Source organism: Gobius niger, assembly GCF_951799975.1.
Source record: "Gobius niger genome assembly, chromosome: 8".
In the NCBI taxonomy this organism is placed as follows: domain Eukaryota; kingdom Metazoa; phylum Chordata; class Actinopteri; order Gobiiformes; family Gobiidae; genus Gobius; species Gobius niger.
This window is the reverse complement of record NC_136859.1, coordinates 3615043-3636432: the sequence shown is the minus strand read 5'-3', so window position 1 is coordinate 3636432 and position 21390 is coordinate 3615043. Positions and strand designations below refer to the sequence as shown.

The following is a 21390-nucleotide window of genomic DNA, read 5'->3' as shown; positions in this document are numbered from 1 at the left end:
TTCAACAAAAATGTAACAAAAATTAAACAAAAAAGTGACAAAAACTAAACAAAAAAGTGACAAAAACTCAACAAAAATGTGACAAAATTCAACAAAAATGTGACAAAAACTCAACAAAAACTAAACAAAAATGTAACAAAAATTCAACAAAAAAGTGACAAAAACTAAACAAAAATGTGACAAAAATTCAACAAAAATGTGACAAAAATGAAAAAAAAAAAGAAAGTTGAGAGTTGGTGCAGCGGAGAATTCTACTTTGGTAACTACGGTAACAGTCAAAATCCTGAGTTTCGGACTTGGTTTATTGGTTATTGTCTCTGTAACGGTTGGACTTAACCACACAAAACAAAAACCGTCACACAGTCCAGCGTCCTCTCTCTCAGCACATTTAAACCAAGGTCACATGACTGTCTTAAAGGCGTCCAAAAGTGGAGACAATGTTCAGAATGATGTGCTTGAATGTTGTTTGTCAATCCAGTCACTTCCAAATAATGATCAGGGCAAACATTTGGACATTTATTTCCAAATCGGTGTCTGTCCTGTTGAGTCGTATCGGCCCCTGATTCGACTGAAATGATCACATGATGATCTAGGGGTGGGCAACGTCTGGCCTGGGGGTCCTTTACTGGCCCACCAGGAAAGGAAGTCTGGCCCCAAGATGATTTTAACCTCTTAACTCTCGCCTCAACCGAGAGGATCTTTTTCCTCACGTCATCAAATTTTTTTCCATCATTTTTTTGTTGGTTGTTCAACTCATTTTTGTAACTTTTTTGTCATTTTTGGTCAATTTTTTCATCACATTTTTTGTCACTTTTTTGTAGTTTTTTTGTCAAATTTTTATCACATTTTTTGTCATTTTTTGTCATATTTTTGCAATTTTTTCATCCATTTTATGTCAATTTCTTGTGACATTTTTGTGTCATTTTTGCCACTTTTTTTTAATCAATTTTTCGTCACTTTTTTGTCACATTTTTGTCATTTTTTCGTCATTTTTTAATCAAATTTTTTGTCACATTTTTGTCCATTTTTTGTCATTTTTTTGTCAATTATTGATCAATTTTTTGTCATTTTTTTTGCTTCATTTTGGTCAATTTTTGTCATACTTTTGCAATTTTTTTGTCCATTTTATGTCAATTTCTTGTGACATTTTTGTGTCATTTTTGCCATTTTTTCATCAATTTTTCGTCACTTTTTTGTCACATTTCCATCATTGTTTTCGTCTCAGTTTTGTTTCTTTTTTCCAGAAGCTTTTGGACTGGGGTAAAGCCAAACTGGAGTAAATGTGCTCGGTCCAGGTGGGAGTTAAGGGGTTAAGAAACGTTAATTTATTACACAAATCAGAGATCAAATACCTGCCCTAAAATGCTGAAAATACTGTAAATCTCTTGCAAATTTCCTGGAGGATGTCCTAGATAGAGACATTTGGGTTTTACTTTGGGGCCACGATTGGGAAGTTTGGCCCCTGGACGTTTGAAAAGTCCATAACCTGATCCAGAATGTGGCCGACTCTAACCTACTCTTGTTCTTCTCGATTTGCAGACATGAGTTTGAGCGGGACGTCCCGTGTCCACAGAGCCCTGACCGTGTGGACCTGACATCACACCTGCTTCCGGCCCCCTCTCTCTCTCCCCCCCCCCCCCCCCCCCCCCCCTCCCTCCGACCCGCCAGGCCCTTCGCAGCGCAGCCATGACGGAGCGCGGCACCATCACCGTCCCCAAGACCTCGTCCCGCGCCGCCCCGGCCCCCGTCCTGCCCCCGGACCCCATCGAAATCATCCGCACCAAGGCCAAGTCGCGGCGCGTGCACCTGAACGTGGGCGGCCTGACCCACGAGGTGCTGTGGCGGACCCTGGACCGCCTGCCCCGCACCAGGCTGGGCCGTCTGCGCGACTGCAACAACCACGAGTCCCTGCTGGAGATCTGCGACGACTACAACCTGCCGGAGAACGAGTACTTCTTCGACCGCCACCCCATGGCCTTCTCCTCCATCCTGAACTTCTACCGGACGGGCAAGCTGCACATGATGGAGGAGATGTGCGCGCTCTCCTTCGGCCAGGAGCTGGACTACTGGGGCATCGACGAGATCTACCTGGAGTCGTGCTGCCAGGCGCGGTACCACCAGAAGAAGGAGCAGATGAACGAGGAGCTGCGCAAGGAGGCGGAGACGCTGCGCGAGGACGTGGAGGAGGAGGAGACGGGCTGCTGTCCCGAGCAGAGGCAGAAGCTGTGGGACCTGCTGGAGAAGCCCGGCTCCTCGTTGGCCGCCAAGGTATGAGGGAGGGGGGCAGGAGGGAAACTAGTCCAGATAAACCAATCGAAACTCGAAACCCTAGCCATTAACCCCTTAACTCCCACCTGAACCGAGCACATTTTCTCCAGTTTGGCTTTACCCCAGTCCAAAAACTGAGACGAAAACAATGATGGAAATGTGACAAAAAAGTGAGAAAACATTGACAAAAAAGTGACGAAAAATTGATGAAAAAGTGGAAAAAATGTCACAAGAAATTGACGAAAAAAATGACAAAAATGTGACAAACATTTGACGAAAAAATGACAACAAATTGATAAAAAAATGGACGAAAAAATGACAAAAATGTGACAAAACAAGACAAAAAAATGACAAATAAAGTTACAAAAATGAGTTGAATACCCAACAAAAAAATGATGGAAAAAAAATCTGATGACGTGAGGAAAAAGATCCTCTCGGTTCAGGCGGGAGTAAAGAGGTTAATCTCTGAACCGAGTGCATTTTTCTTCCAGTTTGGCTTTACCCAAAAGAAAGAGCAAATGAAAAAAAGTGATGAACAAAAGTGATGGAAAATGGGCCGGAAAAACAACAAAAACTAGACAAAAAAGTGACCAGATAAAGCCATGAAAACATGACAAAGAAGCCCAAAAAAAAACATGAAAAAAACACTTAAAAATTGTGACAAAAACATGAATAAAAAGCAATGAAAAAGCCACAAAATGTGACAAAAACGTGATGAAAATTCGACAAAAATACAACAAAAAAAAGCAAAGGAAAAGCAACAAAAAACACATCAATATGGCAAGAAAAGAGACAAAAATGCTTAAAAAATGTGACAAAAACGCGGCGACAACAAGACATGTAGGTCTTTTAAATCAGAGGTTCCACTATTGCCCTCGAGTTGAGAAGCTTTTAGATTTGGGTAAAGCTGAACTGGAGAAAACATGCTTGGTAAGAGGTGAAGGACAGTGATAAGATTCAGATTCTGGGCGTCCTCTGCATAATCAAAAAGTTAAAAAAAAAATACTTTTGTTGAAAAGTCAGCCCCGTACTCAGAGGTGTTTGTGATGAAGTAAGTTTACTTAAAGGCAGAGGTGGGTATTACTCAGTACTAGTTACAATTACCCTTCTGGAGCCGCCACCTTAACGTGGTGGAGGGGTTTGAGCACCTGAATGATCCTGGGGGCTCTGTGGTCGGGGGCTTCGGGCCCCTGTAGGGTCTCCCAGGGCAAACAGGTCCTCAGTTACGGGTCAGACAAAGAGCGGTTCAGAAGCCGCTTATGAGAGACCAACAGGCCCGGTTAGAACCGTGAGGCCGTCCTTCTGTGGACCCACCACCTCCTGCAGGTGGTGGGTCCACAGAAGGACCCACCACCTGCAGGGGGCGCTATAGGGGCTGGTGCAATGGGATCCCTCGACCCGACAACGGACAAGTTGAAGAAAATGGATGGATAGTTACATTTACTCAAGTACATGTGCACATATACTGCTCAAAAAGAAAGAGAACACCTGAACAACACAATGTAACTCCAAGTGTTCCCTTCATCTTAAAGAGAACACTTCGAAGTTGCTTTGTGTGTGAGTAGTGTACTTAAAGGAGCATTAAGCAACTTTTTTATGTTGAAAAGAAAGTTGTAGTGACCCAGTGTCTGTATGAGTGGTCAGCACGGCGTCTTTACTTTCCATCACAGTGGTCTCTGAGACGCTCCAGGATCCGTCAGCCGAGAAAACCTTCCAAACAGCTGATCCTGGAGCGTCTTAGAGACCACTGTGATGGACTCTCTCTGGTGAAACAGGCCCTTCAGGCAGAGCTTCATGTTTTTAAAGACAGAAAGTCACTGTTCACAACACTTTGTCAAACGAATCTGTACTTTAATGATGACTGAGGATCTCCATCGTTCCAGCTCAGTGGGAGAATGTCTTAAAGGTTCAGTGCTTCATGTTGCTGCAGTAGTGGGAGTACTTGTTACTTTATGCTACTGCAGTAGAGTGAGTACTTGTTACTTCATGTTACTGCAGTAGTTGTAGTCTGTGAGTGAGCTCTGATGGGATCAGTGGCTAAGTGTTCCAACAAAGGGATTATATTCATACACTCATGATACTCTCCTAATCCTCTTATTTTAGGCTGACCTTTAGCCACATGTTTCCACAGACGGACCTTGGTTAATGTCAGAGCCGTTTGTTTGAGTCTTTAATCACCGGGGGGGGGGGGGGGGGGGCGGTTCAGTTTTAGCCTCAGGGGCAGAGCGGGTCACTGAGCGGTCGAAGGTTCAATCCTCACCGCCTTCTGTCAGAGCGAACTCGGAAAAGACACTCATGACGTGAAAGAGTCGGGAGTTATGCTGCGTTAGGAAAATAAACGGTTTCAGTTTCAGGTTTGAGGGACACACTGGTCACACTGGTCACACTGGTCACACTGGTCACACTGGTCACACTGGTCTCATTTAAACCTGGAGACAAAGAAACACCTGATCGGCACAACAACATGTTTAATTATTGCACTGATTTAATGTTTCTCCATAGATTTATTTGGGATGTTGTAATTTTCTCACATTGTGGCGACTTTATCTCCACCTCAGTCGCTTCTACCTTGGACTTAACGATATTTTTAAAAGTTTTTCAGAGGGATTTTTTATATCTCATTCCTATAGCCTGATTTATTGAGTTTTGAAAGTTTCACAACAGCTTATTTCAGAAGTCCAAAATCCCCTTTGAAAAAGTCTTTGTAACTAATATGTCACAAAATAAAACCAAATATTTAAATCTGGCTCAATCTGTTGTTGAAAAGATGAAACATTGTCAGGGCTGAAACAACTAATCGATTATTGAAATAGTCGACAACTATTTTAGTCATCGATTAATCGTTTACTGGTTCACACAGACTGAAATAGAGCAAAAATGACCTGAAAATGTAGTATTTTTGATGAAAACCTACTTTCAAAGAAAACAGAATTAGCACTTAGAGCCTCCTACAAACATTTACTTCAAGTTTACTCCATCAACAAGTCCTCAAGCGGCGCCACTTTAGCTTTATATGATAGAAAAAATTGTAAAACTAAAAATTTCCTACACCATTCACAGCCAATCGATTAATGGTAAAAATAATCGATTACAAAATAATCGTTAGTTGCAGCCCTAAACTTTTTAAAACAAAATAAAAATTAAAAACGTGCTTTACAGGTGCTCTTTATATAATTAGAATATCATGAAAAAGTTCATTTATTTCTGTAAATAAAAAAATGTGAAACTAATACATGATATAGATTCATTGCATATAAAGTGACAAATGTCAAGCCTTTGTTTGTTTTCACTTTGATGATTTTGGCTCACAGTCCGTCTTCACAATATTCTAATTTTAGGAGATTTTTAATTTGTGGTTTTTACAAGCTGAGCCATAAAAATCAAAATGATATAAGACTATACAGATGTATATATGTATGTAATGAGTCTGTCATATACTAATTTAAGTTGAATAACAGATCAAAGCACTTTTTCATGATATTCTAATTATATGACGAGCACCTGTACATATTTTTCTCATATTTATGCCACTAATCTACAGCAAAAGTTTCAAAATGATGTCTTTAGGTTTAAAAAATGAGAGTTAGAGTTTAGAGTTTCAGATTTTTCTTTCAACCGTTAAAGTGATAGTCTGTAATTTTGAGGAGAGAGAGAGCGAAATCTGAAAGTAGACAATGAAATTCCTCCTTTCTTTAAGCAGAAAGTCCTTCTTCGTTTGCAAAATGAGGAGAGCAGGAACAGAATATTCAAAAGTAAAGGATCAAGCTCCTCCCCTTCCTCCTGATTGGTCCTGACAGGCTGGTTCACAGGAAAAGCTCGTCTCATTGGTCAACACGGGAGGATACTGGACTCTGATTAGTTGCTGAGATCTGGGAAAGACAAAAATAATATATACATGAAAATAATATACACATCAAAACCAGCAAAACCAGATTTATCATATTTTATAACATTTTCAGTATATTTAGACTTCCAGACTATCACTTTAATGGATGTCCGTGACTCTTTGGGAAAACCTCTGCCAAATAACACGGTTTGAAGAAGCTTTACATTAGATTTATTTCCTTTTAAGTCACTCAACCATCTTTAAAGGTGCACTATGCAACTTTTTATGATTTTTTTTTATTATTAGTGACCGTATCCATGGTGAACATACACATTCCACTCCTAAAACCTACCAGAAACCCTAAAAAAAAAGGTCAAATACGCACTAATATCAACTCTTTTTTTACATAGAAAGTTGCATAGTGCAGCTTTACACAAAATGTCGGCCATTTTACAACAAAGATCCGGCTGCAGCGAAAACAGCAACACAACAGATAAGATTTAAGGATTACGGGATTATATTAAAATGTGACTGAGGAAGAGATGGTTTTATCTGGGCTTAAGCGCGGGGATTTCACCGTCTGTCCCAGCAGCTCAAAACGGGCCGGTCCACCTAGTGATGTCACGAGGTGAACCGGGACAGAGCAGGATTCTGTGTTTCCCACGCAGGATTTCAGATTTTACATGAAGTTCAAGACCTAAATTCCACTGAGAAAACCTTTGTAGCCACACGTTTGAACCTGGATCTGTACATTTATCTAAATTTTGTCCAATTTCTATGTGTATTTATTTGTTTTATTTGATAGAGCCACGCGTACGAACAAAGTGTGACAGAAGCTCATGTGCAGCTCTTTAGTTTGAGGAACAAAACATGTTAAAAATGGATGAGAGACAATGACCTTTATGAACAATACAAACAAAAGAAGACGGAAACACAACACCAGACGTGAGCTCAGCGTCTGATGTTCGGCTTCACGCCCTGATTGTAGAGGATCCCCTGGTCTGTGACTGACAGGAGGAACATTGGGAGAGGATCATCAGGATCATCAGGGGGATTCTGGATCTTGTTTAGTTTTTAATATTATTATACCATGGTCTGGGTGAATGCTCGATTCTGATTGGCTGGAGGGTGTCCGTTAAAAAGGGGTTAGTGCACCTAGTCCGCCAACAGTTAAAGAGGGGGTATTCTGCTTTTTTCAGTCCCATAGCACCAGTCTATATCACACTACAATGATGACCAAACCTTCTGTAGGTCTGTAAATGCAGTAAATTAGAATAACTGTCTTGTATAAAATGTCTCTCTCAAAATGGCTGTAGTGAATGTCTTGAAATAGGCCTCTGTCTCTTTAAGAACCTCTGAGCCTTTCAGACACGCCCCCTCCACACTCTGTCTGTCAGTGGTTGGTTACTCGGCTGGTGACGAAAGCTCGGAGGCGTCTCCAGGAGGTGGGAGCGTTCCTAGGAGGACTCAGGCAAACCTATCCCTAAAATGGCCGCCATCAGAGTTTTTACAGATTACTCAGAAATACGTGAATGTGCCAAGGCAACACTTCAGGCATGTTTTTAATGAGGGAATGACATAATAACATGATGTAAAGCTTGAAAAAGTCCATTTTGCATAATACCCCCCCTTTAAGTCACATTCGTCACAGCTCTACTTCCGGGTCCCGAGATGTGCGACAAACAAAAATAAAATAAAATGTGGGAGAAACTACAAAAAACTCTTTAATACAACAATCAATATTTGTGAAACTCCACAGAGAGTTACTGAACAGACTTATTTATCAGGCCCATGAGCCAAACATGCTGAACCTACTGCTGTAAAAGTCATATTTACCAAAATCACTACATCCAGGTTAGCGGAGATAAATGCTAACGGCGCAGCAGCTACGCTAACCCCGGAAGTACCGACTTTAGTAAATATTACTTTTATAGCAGTAGATGTGGCATTTTCGGCTAATGAGTCTGAGAAATAAGTCTGTTCAGTGACTCTCTGTTGAGCTTCAGAAATATTAATGGTTGATGGAGTTTTTAATGTTTTTTTTTGCATATTAGCTGGTATGCTAGGACTCGGAAGCAGAAGTCGGGAAATCACACTTAACACACGTATGTTTGTTGAGTGTGATTTCACGACTAGCAGACTGGCAAATAGTAGCAGACTGCTAAAAAAGTCTGTACTTCCAGGGTTAGCGTAGCTGCTGCGCCGTTAGCATTTATCTCCGCTAACCCGGATGTAATGATTTTAGTAAATATTATTTTTTTAACAGTAGGTTCAGCATGTTTAAGCTCATGGGCCTGATACATAAGTCTGTTCAGTAACTCTCTGTTGAGTTTCACAAATACTGATTGAGGTTTTAAGGAGTTTTTTGTAGTTTCTCGCACATCTGTGAACCCGGAAGTAGAGCTAGCATCACTCCACTGCAGCTGTTTCCATAGTAACGATAAACAATCGAGCTGGAACTAGTTTCAGGTAAAACAGATTAAAAAGTGAGATAACTCCTGCCCTGGACTTTAAATAAAAGCAAACAGGCCCCAATGAACAGTTTCAGTTGGCGGGACCGTGGTGGTGTAGGCGGGACAACGCGCTCTGAGGAGTTTATTATCAGATATTTAGTGCATTATCCCTTACATAACAATGCCTCACACTTGTATTTCACTTTACAAGCTTGTATTACCAAGTTTCTCAAAGCGCTGGACTGTCATTATTCATTCACTCCAGACTCGATGGTGGAAAGCTACTGTTGTAGAATTGATTGACAGAAGCGAGGCCCTTCCTGCTGAGCCTCTGGGATCTGACGGGGTCGGGCAGAGCAAAGGCCTGGCTTTGAAAATAAGCTGTTTGAGAGTGGAAAAATCTGTGAAAAGGAAACTCAGGCTTGGAATTAGAAATGTAAACATGCCTCGAAAATGTGAAGTCTGTAATATTGACTTACTTTGTTCTTACTTATGTGGAGATATCGTTGCACCAAAGTGAGAAAAAAGCATTTTGAGAAATAAATCTAAGCAGAAACATTGAATCAGTGCAATAATTAAACCTGTTCTTGTGAAGAGGTGACAGTTTATATGTTGGAGACCAAGGCCCAAAACATGAACATTTAAAAGAAAGACTTTTGCCTCCTGTCGTGTCTCCCTTTAAAAACGTTTGCACACACTCAAGATTCAAGCATTTCCATACTGGTGACCTGTGTCGATTTTGACAACATTTTATTTTAGTTTTAGTCTTTTGACTGAAATGTAATTTTATTTTAGTCAAGATTTAGTCAAAAAAACCTTTTAAATTTTAGTCTAGTTTCAGTCGATCACAATTGCATGTCAATTTAGTCGACTTTGCATTTATAATATTCATTATAATCATATTTAATCTTGTTCCTCTGCTTCATGGAGCTGCTCCACATGAACAAAGCTCAGAGCTGATCCTTTGGCAGAGAATTTACATGATCTGAGGCTCTTTCAGACGCTCAATAGAAGTTTGGATGATTTTAGTCTCTCCTTTTCATTTTTATTTAGTCTTATTTTAGTCGACTTAAATATCTGGCCATTTTAGTCATAGTTTTAGTCTCATGAGAAAGTTTTAATTTAGTTTTAGTCCAATTTTAGTCGGCAATTGACTAAAATTAAGACTAAATATTTTAGTCGACGAAATGAACACTGCTGGTGACTGAATAGTAAATATTTGATGTAACAGTTTTATACAAGGCCTGTAAAAATATGAAAAGACATAAATCTCTCTATAATTTCCCCTCATATTTGTGTCATTAATCCTCAGCACAAGTTTCAAATCGATATCTCTCCATTCAAATCCTTTTTCCTGTGCACCTGCAGCTTCTCGTCTTAGTTCGTGGATTATGAGCCCTGAGTAAGTCCGTCCCAGTGAGTGAGCGTCTGCGCTGCCTCGGGAGGAAGGACTGACTAACCAGTTGCCGTTGTCGATCCGTTCTAACTTTAGCGGGACAATCCTATTAGCGGCATCTTAAATGTCCTCAGCAGCAGCAGCACGGCCAGAGCCAGGAGCCTCGGGAACATCCCCGGCCCTCCCCCAAACCCTCCCTCACCTCCTCGCCCGCCTCCTCCTGCTGCTCAGGACCAGTGTCGTACGGGTCTCAGCGGGGGGCGGGGGCCTCGAAGTGGGTCAGAGGAGTTTTCTAAAGACGGTTGATACATTTTTTGGCGGGAACTCTGTGAGGAAATGCAGTATTATCAACAAATGTGACACATTTCAGCTCAAGGTGAAACGTGTCGAGGTTTACAAAGTGGGGTTTCATATTTAAAGGTGCATAATGTAACTTTGTATGTGAAAACAAAAGTGATGTTAGTGCATATTTGACCTTTCAGTGACCCTGTGGCCGGTGGTTAGAGCGGGAACATGGGGTTGGCAATATCAGGCCTCTTACACGTTTAAAATTTGGAAGCAGACACTGATTAAGGCCATATATGATGTACAAATCGACCTTTATGGAAGCAAACATGCCTACCTCTCCTCTGATCAAATTTTTTTTTAGGGTTTTCACTGCTCACCAGAAACTTTAAAGGGGGGGTAATTATACAAAATGGACTTTTTCAAGCTTTACATCATGTTATTATGTCATTCCCTCATTAAAAACATGCCTGAAGTGTTGCCTTGGCACATTCACGTGTTTTTGAGTAATCTGTAAAAACTCTGATGGCGGCCATTTTAGGGATAGGTTTGCCTGAGTCCTCCTAGGAACGCCCCCACCTCCTGGAGACGCCTCCGAGCTTTCGTCACCAGCCGAGTAACCAACCACTGCTCCTCAGCAGAACCCCCTCCCCACTGATGCCACAGACAGCGTGTGGAGGGGGCGTGTCGGAAAGGGTCAGAGGTTCTTAAAGAGACAGAGGCCTATTTCAAGACATTCACTACAGCCATTTTGAGATAGACATTTTATAAAAGGCAGTTATTCTAATTTACTGCATTTACAGACCAACAGAAGGTTTGGTCATCATTGTAGTGTGATATAGACTGGTGCTATGTGATTGAAAAAAGCATAATACCCCCTCTTTAATAACCATTAATCCTGGAGCGCCCTAGTGGCCCCTGTCATGCACACCCATACAACCACAGAGTCACTGAAAGGTCAAACACACACTTTGCTTGCACATAACTGCGTCTAATTCCTAATCGAACACAAAGCATTTTTGAGAACTGACATCCAGAAATAATGAATACATATTTTCCCTGAGAGAGACATGATGCTACTTCCTGTAGAGTAACATCAGTTTCCTGTGAAGAGTTAATGGAGTCCCGCTAAAATAAATATTTAAACAGTACATGACAGAAAAGAAACCGCTGTAGGAAAAACACATATTAAAGAGGGGGTATTATGCTTTTTTTAATCACATAGCACCAGTCTATATCACACTACAATGATGAGCAAACCTTCTGTTGGTCTGTGAATGCAGTAAATTAAGTAAATAGGCAGTAAATAGGCAAACCTATCCCTAAAATGGCCGCCATCAGAGTTTTTACAGATTACTCAAAAATACGTGAATGTGCCAAGGCAACACTTCAGGCATGTTTTTAATGAGGGAATGACATAATAACATGATGTAAAGCTTGAAAAAGTCAATTTTGCATAATACCCCCCCTTTAAAGACTTTATACAGGGTGTGTAACCAAGAAGCTAACGGCTAATGCTAATTTGACACTAGCCGATGTTGTGAAGTAGGCTATATTTTGGGCCACTTAAATTCATTTGTACATTTCGATGTAAAAAAGGCTTGATTTTGTACATTTTTGATCATGTATTTGCTCACAACGCCGTCCTAAAATGTTCCGCCTCCAACGATGGTTTGTAGAAGTATTTTGGACAAAGTAACAGAATTTCTCCAGTCGAGGATTAAAATATGTTGTCCCAGAATTGTGTGCGTCCTGAAAAGTTTGGAAGAGTAGGTTTCAAAATCTGTGTCACACTCCAGTCGTACAGGACGGCGGGCGAAGTGTGTTGCCAATGGGCACAGCAACAGTCTGCCCTGACCTGAACCAGTGTCGCCCCAGGTTCAGTCCTAGTTTGATCGTATTCTTAGGAGCTTCAAACTGCCTGAACTAAAGCTAAAGTTCCTCATGAGCTCACACTTGTCTGTGATTGGTCGATTCCGCCTGTCACTCACTCAGAGCCTGAGGAGTGGGCGGGTCTTTGAGCAGAGCAGTGTTGTTTTCATCGTCTCCCTCATTTTAGCATCATCTTTGTTTCATTAAAACTTTGAATGAAAGTATGAGAAATACTTAAAGGCCCTTTACCTGATTTATTTTTTAGATACACACGAGGAAGCCACAACTTTTAACATGTTTGCAACATCTCGATTCTTCAGTCAATGTCACAGAAATGCTAGAAAATGCTACTTCATGAAACTGATACTAATACTTTATACTAAAGGAGGACAGAACTACATTTGCTCATTACTAGAAATCAGGTATAGTGCTTTAAGTATTCAAAGTAGAAAGTGCAAATCAGTTAAAGGAACTATACTATTTTATTTTCCTCCTTTAGTATAATGTATACAAATGCTACAAACATGTTTAATTTCATGGCTTCCTCTTTCATTGTTTGCAATAAAAATAATAAAATCAGATACAGCGCCTTTAAATAAAGTGTCAGCTGAAAATCTGTACATTGTAATATCTTCAAAGTGATACGATTTTCTCTGCAATTTACTCTGTTTGGACATCCTACCTTCCTAGACCTTTTTTTCATAATTTTCCACTAGACTAGAAGTTCCTCTTGTTCCCCTCTCGACTTCAGCCCAGTTTTCCCCTTTAAAGCCCACTGTGGTTTTGGCCCTTCACAGTCGAGCTGTCGGACTCGTGCGGCAGACGTCAGCCCTAATTTCTCACCCTCCGCTCCGTCATTGGATTAATCAGCTTCACCCGAAAGGACAGAGTCAGTGCCACACTCGTCGGACGTTAAGTTTTTCCATTCGTAAAGCCGGAGTTTGACTTTGAAATCAGCTGCTGGTTCAAAAACAAAATAGACTTTTGAACACAGCATGAGCCTGGTCCTCTGGCAGAAGGTTGAGGAGGGACTGGACACATCGTTTGTAGTGAGGGAACCCTTGTAGCGTGATTAGAAAGTAAAAAGAATCGACTGTACCGAGTGTAGGGCGGTTAAAGGGTGCATTCGCAGCATTTGTAGCATTTGTAGCATTGGTAGCCTTGGTCTTTGGAAAGTGCAGATGTGGGCGGACGGCGCTTGGCCTGGGCTAAGTCTCTCCTTTTGGCACCGGCAGGAATCTGATCAAGAGCTTAATTACGCAGCACAGGTGACACAGGACGACACACAGAGGACACGGAGGGGCAGGAACCAGGACTGACCCGGGACAAGCCTCTGACGCCGGAGCAGGATTCTGCCCTGTCACATCCATGCACAGAAGAGTCAGCTTTAAAGACAAGCCCTCACTTTGACGATGTCGTTGCATGAAACTAGAGGAAGCTTCGGTTTGTGCACTGCAAAAAGTCATCTTGAAATAAGGGATTTAAGTGAGTCTAAATTCAAGGTATCTGTCCATGGGGCTCGATATTTTGACTTAAGAAATCCCCGCACTCAAAACTAGATGAGAAAACTCTTGATTTACTTGAAATAAAACTGCTGTAGTTGTTTTATCTTAAAGGAACAGGCCACCGTTTTTCCACACCGAGATCTGTTCTTACCTGAGCTTAGACGAGCTATAGAAACACACTGGGAGAGGCCAAATGCTAACAACGTCTTTGGTCATTTTGTGTGACTGAGGGCACACACAAAGACCAGACAGGCACACATCAACTCGTCTGAGCTCAGGCAAGAACATATCATAAGGCAAGAACATAAAACGGTGGCCTGTTCCTTTCATTTAAGTGTAAGTACCTCACCACATGGACAGGTGTCTTGAAATTAGACTCTGAAATCAAGGACAAAAGTACTAATTAAAAGAAGAAAAACAAACTTTTTTCAAGATCACTTTTTGCAGTGTATAAAAGTTCTTTCTAAGTTCATGGATCAGCTATTTATTTTTACTATGAAAAAACACAATCAAAAATCTAGATTAATTTCTTTGCCATATTATCATCCAGCCCGAGAACCGACATATATTTGTCATAATATCTCAGCTCTATATTCTTTAAAGACGACTATAAACCCGGTGCCCACACATCAACTAAAATATTTAGTCTTAATTTAGTCAAAGTGAATTTGAACTGAATGAACTGAGTGAACTAAATTAAGACTTTCTCATGAGACTAAAACTATGACTAAAATGTCCAGATATTTTAGTCGACTAAAATAAGACTAAATAAAAATGAAAAGAAGAGACTAAAATCATCCAAACTTCTATTGACCGTCTGAAAGAGCCTCAGATCATGTAAATTCTCTGCCAAATGATCAGCTCTGAGCTTTATCATGTGGAGCAGCTCCATGAAGTCGAGGAACAAGATTAAATATGATTATATTATCAATGCAAAGTCGACTAAATTAGTCTTCATTTTAGTCATCTAAATTGACATGCAATTTTAGTCGACTAAAACTAGACTAAAATTGAAGTTTTTTTTTACTAAATCTTGACTAAAATTAAATTACATTTTAGTCAAAAGACTAAAACTAAAATAAAATATGTCGTCAAAATTAACACTGGTCAATAGTCGATGAAGACAGTTTTGAAAGTCTGTGTATCTGCAGGGCCGCTGTAAAGACATCGGTAGCTTATTTTTATCACCTACAAATGGAAGTCATGTATTTAAAGGTGCATTAAGCACATTTTTTTGGGGAAAAGTTACCATAAAAAGCTTTAAAAGGTAATATCAGCGCGTATTTGACTTTGAGTGACCCAGCGGCTGTGTGGATGGTTTGCACGGCACCAGAAACACTACTCAAGTAAAGTATAGATCCTCAGTGTCCATGATACAAGATATATTCAGAATCTTAAGATCACAACAGGGCTGTGGGCGGGGCCAGGCAGGTCACGTGATCACCGGCCCACCTGGGGCTGGATCTGTTCCTTTAAGCCGCTGCAGTGACAGTGAGGTCAGGGATAAGGTCACACTGAGGCTGGGGGCGGAGTCTGAGATGATGTGTGTTTTACCCCAACACCCGAGGGGCGCCCTTTAAACCGAGCTGTCCCGGTCGTAATGTAAAATAATCTAAAGGTGTTTATTATCTCCCCGTTCAGCGTTTGTAGGGAGTGTGTGTGGTCCGAGGAGAGCGGGGTCGAGGAGAGCAGGGAAGCTGCTTAACTGTTGCTGCTCACAATACTCACCTTTATTTTTAGAACAAGCAGGTCTCAAAGCCGGCTATATTTAACAAGGCTGCGTCCTCCATAAGCTTCTGGCAAATGTCTGTAAGAGACACATTTAGGTGCAATAAATCATATTTATATAGTGATGTTTGAGTCGGAGGCTGCAGGTTTGTTTCTGAGAACAGATGTGGGCGATTTCACAGGAAATATTAAAACTCAAAATTTACATAAGGTCTGACTCCATAAGATCAATTTAAACACAGTTAAACAGTTAAGTTTAAAATATTAAAGTATCAAAAAGGTCTCGCCAGCGTGTTCGTTGATCCCAAGGTCTGAGGAGAAACCACCAGAATTCAGTAGCTTTAGTCAGAGAAGATTTATTCCCCATAACAATTATAATTACTAAACACAGGTTTATTTGAATGCTAAAGTCCCGAACAATATACACTGTGCTCGAACAGGGCCGTTTCAGGAAACGGCACCGTCATAGAAGATGAGTGTAGCTCGGGCCAAGGTCAGCAGGTCCTTCCTGTTGCCTTATTTGGAGTCATTTTTCACAACTCCAGTGAGGGCACCGAACGTCTCCACAGGTTTGAGCAAAAGAACGCAAGAGCAAGAAATGGGGTATTGTTACGGCAATGTGCGTGTGAAAAGATTGGTTTCAACTGAAACTTAAAGCACATAGATTAAGCTCATAAAAAAACATTCAATAGCATTAACATTAGTTAAAAATCATCAATTTCCCACAAACAGATGTCGATAAAGTTAAATCTATGGACGGGTTAATCTGTTAGTGTTTCATTATGGATGGATTGAGTGATTGTGATTAGTTGACTCTGGTCACTCACGACTCCTGACTTTTCCTTTTGAAAATGTCCTCATGATGAGGATAAGATGAACCTCACCTTCTATTTGTGCACTGGAGTTTTGTATAGAAAGTCCTGGCCTGGAGGCTGCAATTGTGTTGATATAAAATACATTATTATTAATGAAGAAATGCACCATGGCGTCACGGTGGCACAGCGGTTAGCGCTTGTGCTTCACAGCTGTGGAGTTTGCATGTTCTCCCTGTATCTGCATAGGTTTCCTCCGGGTACTCCAGTTTCAGTTTTCTCCCCCCAGGGGAAACTGAAGCTGCAAATGTACCACCACCGAGTGTGAATGAAAACAAACTCTCTCAGCATGTGAAACAAGTAAACTTCCATTCCACCCCAGCGGTTCAGTGAGTGAAGCTGAGCATGTGCATGGAACGATGTTCAACTTGATCTGTATCACGCATTTAAAACAACTTCAGCTCAAAATGCTTCACAAAACCATTTCACATGCAATAGTTACAAATATAAAAGATTACAGACCAACATACACTCCACTAGCTCATGTTGAAGTCCAGACACTTATAAACTATCAGCAAAGCCTCCGAGTCGTGGGTTTGATCATTTCCTGAATGTTTTCCCTTTCACTGTGAGCTGTCCTGTTCACACTCTCTCTCTCTCCTGCAGGTCCTGGCCATGATCTCCATCCTCTTCATCATCATCTCCACCATCTCCCTGTCGCTGAACACCCTCCCGGAGCTGCAGGTGGTGGACGAGTTCGGCCAGTACAACGACAACCCGAGCCTGGCGCACGTGGAGGCCGTGTGCATCGCCTGGTTCACCATGGAGTACCTGCTGCGCCTCGTCTCCGCCCCCAACAAGTGGTGCTTCATCAAAGCCCCGCTCAACATCATCGACCTGCTGGCCATCCTGCCGTACTACGTGACGCTGTGCCTCACCGAGTCCAACAAGAACGTCATGCAGTTCCAGAACGTGCGGCGCGTGGTGCAGATCTTCCGCATCATGAGGATTCTGCGGATCCTGAAGCTGGCGAGGCACTCCACGGGCCTGCAGTCGCTCGGGTTCACGCTGAGGAGGAGCTACAACGAGCTGGGACTCCTCATCCTCTTCCTGGCCATGGGCATCATGATCTTCTCCAGCCTGGTCTTCTTCGCGGAGAAGGACGAGGACGCCACCAAGTTCACCAGCATCCCGGCCTCGTTCTGGTGGGCCACCATCACCATGACGACGGTGGGGTACGGCGACATCTACCCGCAGACGCTGCTGGGGCGGATCGTGGGCGGGCTGTGCTGCATCGCCGGCGTGCTGGTGATCGCGCTGCCCATCCCCATCATCGTCAACAACTTCTCGGAGTTCTACCGCGAGCAGAAGCGGCAGGAGAAGGCCATCAAGAGGCGCGAGGCGCTGGAGAGGGCCAAACGCAGCGGCAGCATCATCTCCATCAACGTGAAGGACGCGTTCGTGAGGAGCATGGAGCTCACCGACGTCCTGGTGGAGAAGAAGGACCAGGGCGAGATGCTGTCCGTGGAGAACCACCTGTCGCCGAGCAGGTGGAGCTACCACAAGCACTACAGCAACACGGACGCCAGCCCGGAGCGCGCCAAGCCCCAGTACACGGAGGTGAGAGAAGCTCGTTCATCCAGCTCAGGTGGTGAAGACAGGAAAAAAGTTAGTCTGAGCTCTTTGCTTTCCGTCGGTGCAGTGGTTTGTCAAAGTTATAAGACAGACTTTGGTTTATCTTTATCTTTAGACACATGGCCACTCCTTTGATGGAAGAACGTTCAAGGTTTTAGGCAAGAGATGGTTCGGGAGAGGAGTGGAAGACGCTATATTTGTGAAAAAACAAAACAAAATCGATCTTTGAACAGAAATGCTAAAGTGTTTGTTTAACCCCTTAACTCCCACCTGAACCGAGCACATTTTCTCCAGTTTGGCTTTACCCCAGTCCAAAAGCTTCTGGAAAAAAGCTGTGAAAATAGCAACAAAACTGAGACGAAAACAATGATGGAAATGTGACAAAAAAGCAAGAAAACATTGACAAAAAAGTGAAGAAAAAAAGCGGCAAAAATGTCACAAAAATGTCACAAGAAATTGGCAAAAAATGTATGAAAAACTGACAAAAAATTACAAAAATATGATAAAAATTTGACAAAAAAATTGCAAAAATGTGACAAAAAAATTGCAAAAATTGAACAAAAATTTGATTAAAAAAATGTACGATAAAATGACAAATATGTTTTAAAAATGTCAATGACAAAGACAAAAAATTACCCAAAAAATGACTTAAAAGACTAAAAAAAAACTTAAAAATGACTAAAAAATGACTAAAAACTTACAAAAATGTGACAAAAAATGACAAAACATTTGATACAAAATTGACGAAAAAAAGACAAAAAATGACCCAAAAAAAGACTAAAAATGTACAAAAATGAGTTGAACACCCAACAAAAAAATGATGGAAAAAAAATCTGATGACGTGAGGAAAAAGATCCTCTCGGTTCAGGCGGGGGTTAAGAGGTTAACTCCAGTTCAGAACAAGGCTGAGGTTCACGAGGAAGAGAAAAGAAGGTGAAGAAGAACTAAGCAGATCTAATGCTGCATTCCCACTTTTCCCACCTGAAAATGAATGTACGGCCTCTAAACAACACAGATAATGCTACAACAATTAGCTCAAAAGATGCTAACATTATATGAAGGTTTTCTCACATCAGATACGATTCAAAACATGCTACATAACTTGAAGATTAATGAGATTTCCGAACCTCCCTGAATCCATCATCAGAGCAGGTTCACTACAGACAAAAGACATTCTAGAAGACACTGAGGGCAGCTTTAAGACTTCTCATTACCAGTTCGAGCTCGTTTGTGATTGAATATTATTCATTACTGATCTCTCTCTCGGTTTCTCCAGGTGGCCCAGAAAGGCTCCCCTGAGAGATCCAAGCTTAGGTCCAACAAGGGCGAGCCGGAGTCGCTGCTGGACAAGCCTCTGGAGATGAAGCCTCTGACCTCCTCAGACGTCAGCGCCAACGGCAGGGACGCCAGCTCAGAGCGCAGGGGGTCGGCCGGCCGTTACCGCGTCCCCCCTCCCCTGGACCTCAGCCAGATCAGCGCCCTGGAGCAGAGGGGGGCGGGGGACACGCTGCAGTCGGGCATGGACATCATCAAAGAGGGGGTGTACGAGTTTTCGAACACGCCTCAGGAGGGGAAAGAGAGCGGCTCCGGCCCCACGTACGAGAGCCTGTGCAGCGCGCTCAGGGGCAGCCCGGGGAAGGCCAGGGGGGTGAGGGTGGACTACATCGGGTCCCAGGACGAGGTGCTCACCGCCGTCATGACCCCCATCACCTCGGCAGACTCGCGGCGGTCCGAGCGAGCGGCGCTGACGCCGGACAAAACGGCCGCCCGCCTTTCCCCGCTGCCCTCCAAACACGAGTCCCCCTCCCAGCTCCACTCAGAGGGGACGGCGGAGGGTCTGAGCCCCGGCAGTAACCACACGGAGCGGCCCGCCACCTCCGGCAGCAGCACCCCGCTCAGCAAAAGCAACTGCGCCCAGGAGCGGAGGGCCGTGGACGGGGCGGAGAGCGACGCTGCGGAGAGGAGAGGGAACCACGTCCAGGAGGGCCTCACCCCGCACTGCGAGACCCAGATGTGAGGGACAGAGACGGGGAATCCAACCTGTGACCTGCTGCAGGAGGACAGGCTGCTTGAACCTGACTGAGGTCCCAGCAGGGTCCAAGTCCGGGGCCGGGTCCCGAGACCAGACCGGAGAACAGACTCTGAACTGTCTGCGCCGGCCTTGTGTGGATGTTACGTCCACATCATATTTACAGGGTTTTATTTTAGTCCAAATGCACGAATGGAACTGAACTACTGTGATACCTCCCTCTGAGGGCGTGTCACGGTGTTGCTTTTGCAATAATCTTTATCTTTATTCTATTCCCTGCTCTGTTCTTAACAGTCATATTTGGTCTCCCACATGAGATGATGTTGGCCTGTGGGAGTCACTGTTTGCACAGATGATGATCAGGACGAAGGCCAGGTCAATGGATCAATGTAAACCATTAGTGACACTTAGTAAAGCAGAGCGCTCACAGACCCCGCCCTCTTTAACTCTTTAAATGCCATCTGATGTTTTTCCACATTATTTATTCATCTGAAGAAAAACACTTTAACATAAGGCTTCAGTATTTGTCACTATACTCATTCAAATTAATGTGTTTACATGTCGTTCATATCACATCACATTGTTAGAAAAGTGAACCACGTTTGGGGGCCGCGGTCCCCACTTTGGGACGCGCTGGTGTAATGTAATGCCAAACACTTGTATTGTGTCAGTGAAGCTCGGCTGAAGCCTTAAGCCTCTCTTTGGGAGAGCACTGTCACTGACTGAGAAACCGCACAAGCTCATCATGAAAAGAATATTTTCCAAGAGCTCGCACTCTTGAAGCGCACATTCAATTATCATTTATGTTTCTCTGAAAGGTTTTTTTGGCCCGTGGGCTTTTTTGGAACAGCTCAGGGAGAAAGCAGTGAAGAGCGGGGAGAGACACTCAGGATGTTCACATGTGCAACGCTCTTTGAGTTATACATTTAACAAGAACTCACAATCATCCAGGATAATACACTGCCCCACCCAAAAGAAGTGTCCTTTACCTGGATGTGTCGACCTGTCCTGGTCTGGTCAGGTCTGCGTTCAGCGACCTGAACATCCTGAATGACCAGGTTTCTCCATCAGTGATTCTTCTTCTGCTCTTCCTTCCACTGGGTCTTTGGACTTTGCAGAAACTAAATGTGGTCCAGTGAAATATTAAGAGTGTTTGACCTTTTTGTTTGGTCGGACAGTGTAATACTTCCATATTTTTGATGGAAGAAAAGCTTCAATACGGTGACACTAAAACAGATTTAGACACAACAGATTGAAAGTTTCGTTTTCTGATTGACCTAATTTGATGAGTCTTACTTCTATGCCTTTTTTGGGGGTCGGGCAGTGTAAATAAACAATGTTTCCTAAATCTACACTGTTGGATATTTCTAGGCTCAGACTGTCCGACGTTTTGAAGAATTGGAGTTAGGAAATGTCCAGCTTTGTAGATTTAGTTGACTCTGTTTATTCAGTTATGACCCAAAAGTTAAAGCCACACTGCGGTATATTCCAGGTAACATCTCAGGAGCGACTACGCTGTTGTAAAAATCTACAAACAAACTAGGGCTGGGGAACGTTAAAAGATAAGCCAAAATAAAAGCA

The 21390-nt window shown here is 42.7% G+C and overlaps 1 protein-coding gene across 1 annotated transcript; it reads left to right on the top strand.

Annotated features, from left to right (window-relative positions):
- Positions 1-1686: 1686 nt before the first annotated feature.
- Positions 1687-19797, top strand: LOC306966799 (potassium voltage-gated channel subfamily B member 2-like; the record flags this gene model as incomplete). The annotated part of the gene is made up of 3 exons (XM_079561615.1): positions 1687-2268; positions 16812-17765; positions 19057-19797. The coding sequence occupies 3 exons, from the start codon at positions 1687-1689 to the stop codon at positions 19795-19797; spliced, it is 2277 nt and encodes a 758-aa protein (XP_079417741.1).
- Between the last annotated feature and the right edge of the window lie 1593 nt (positions 19798-21390).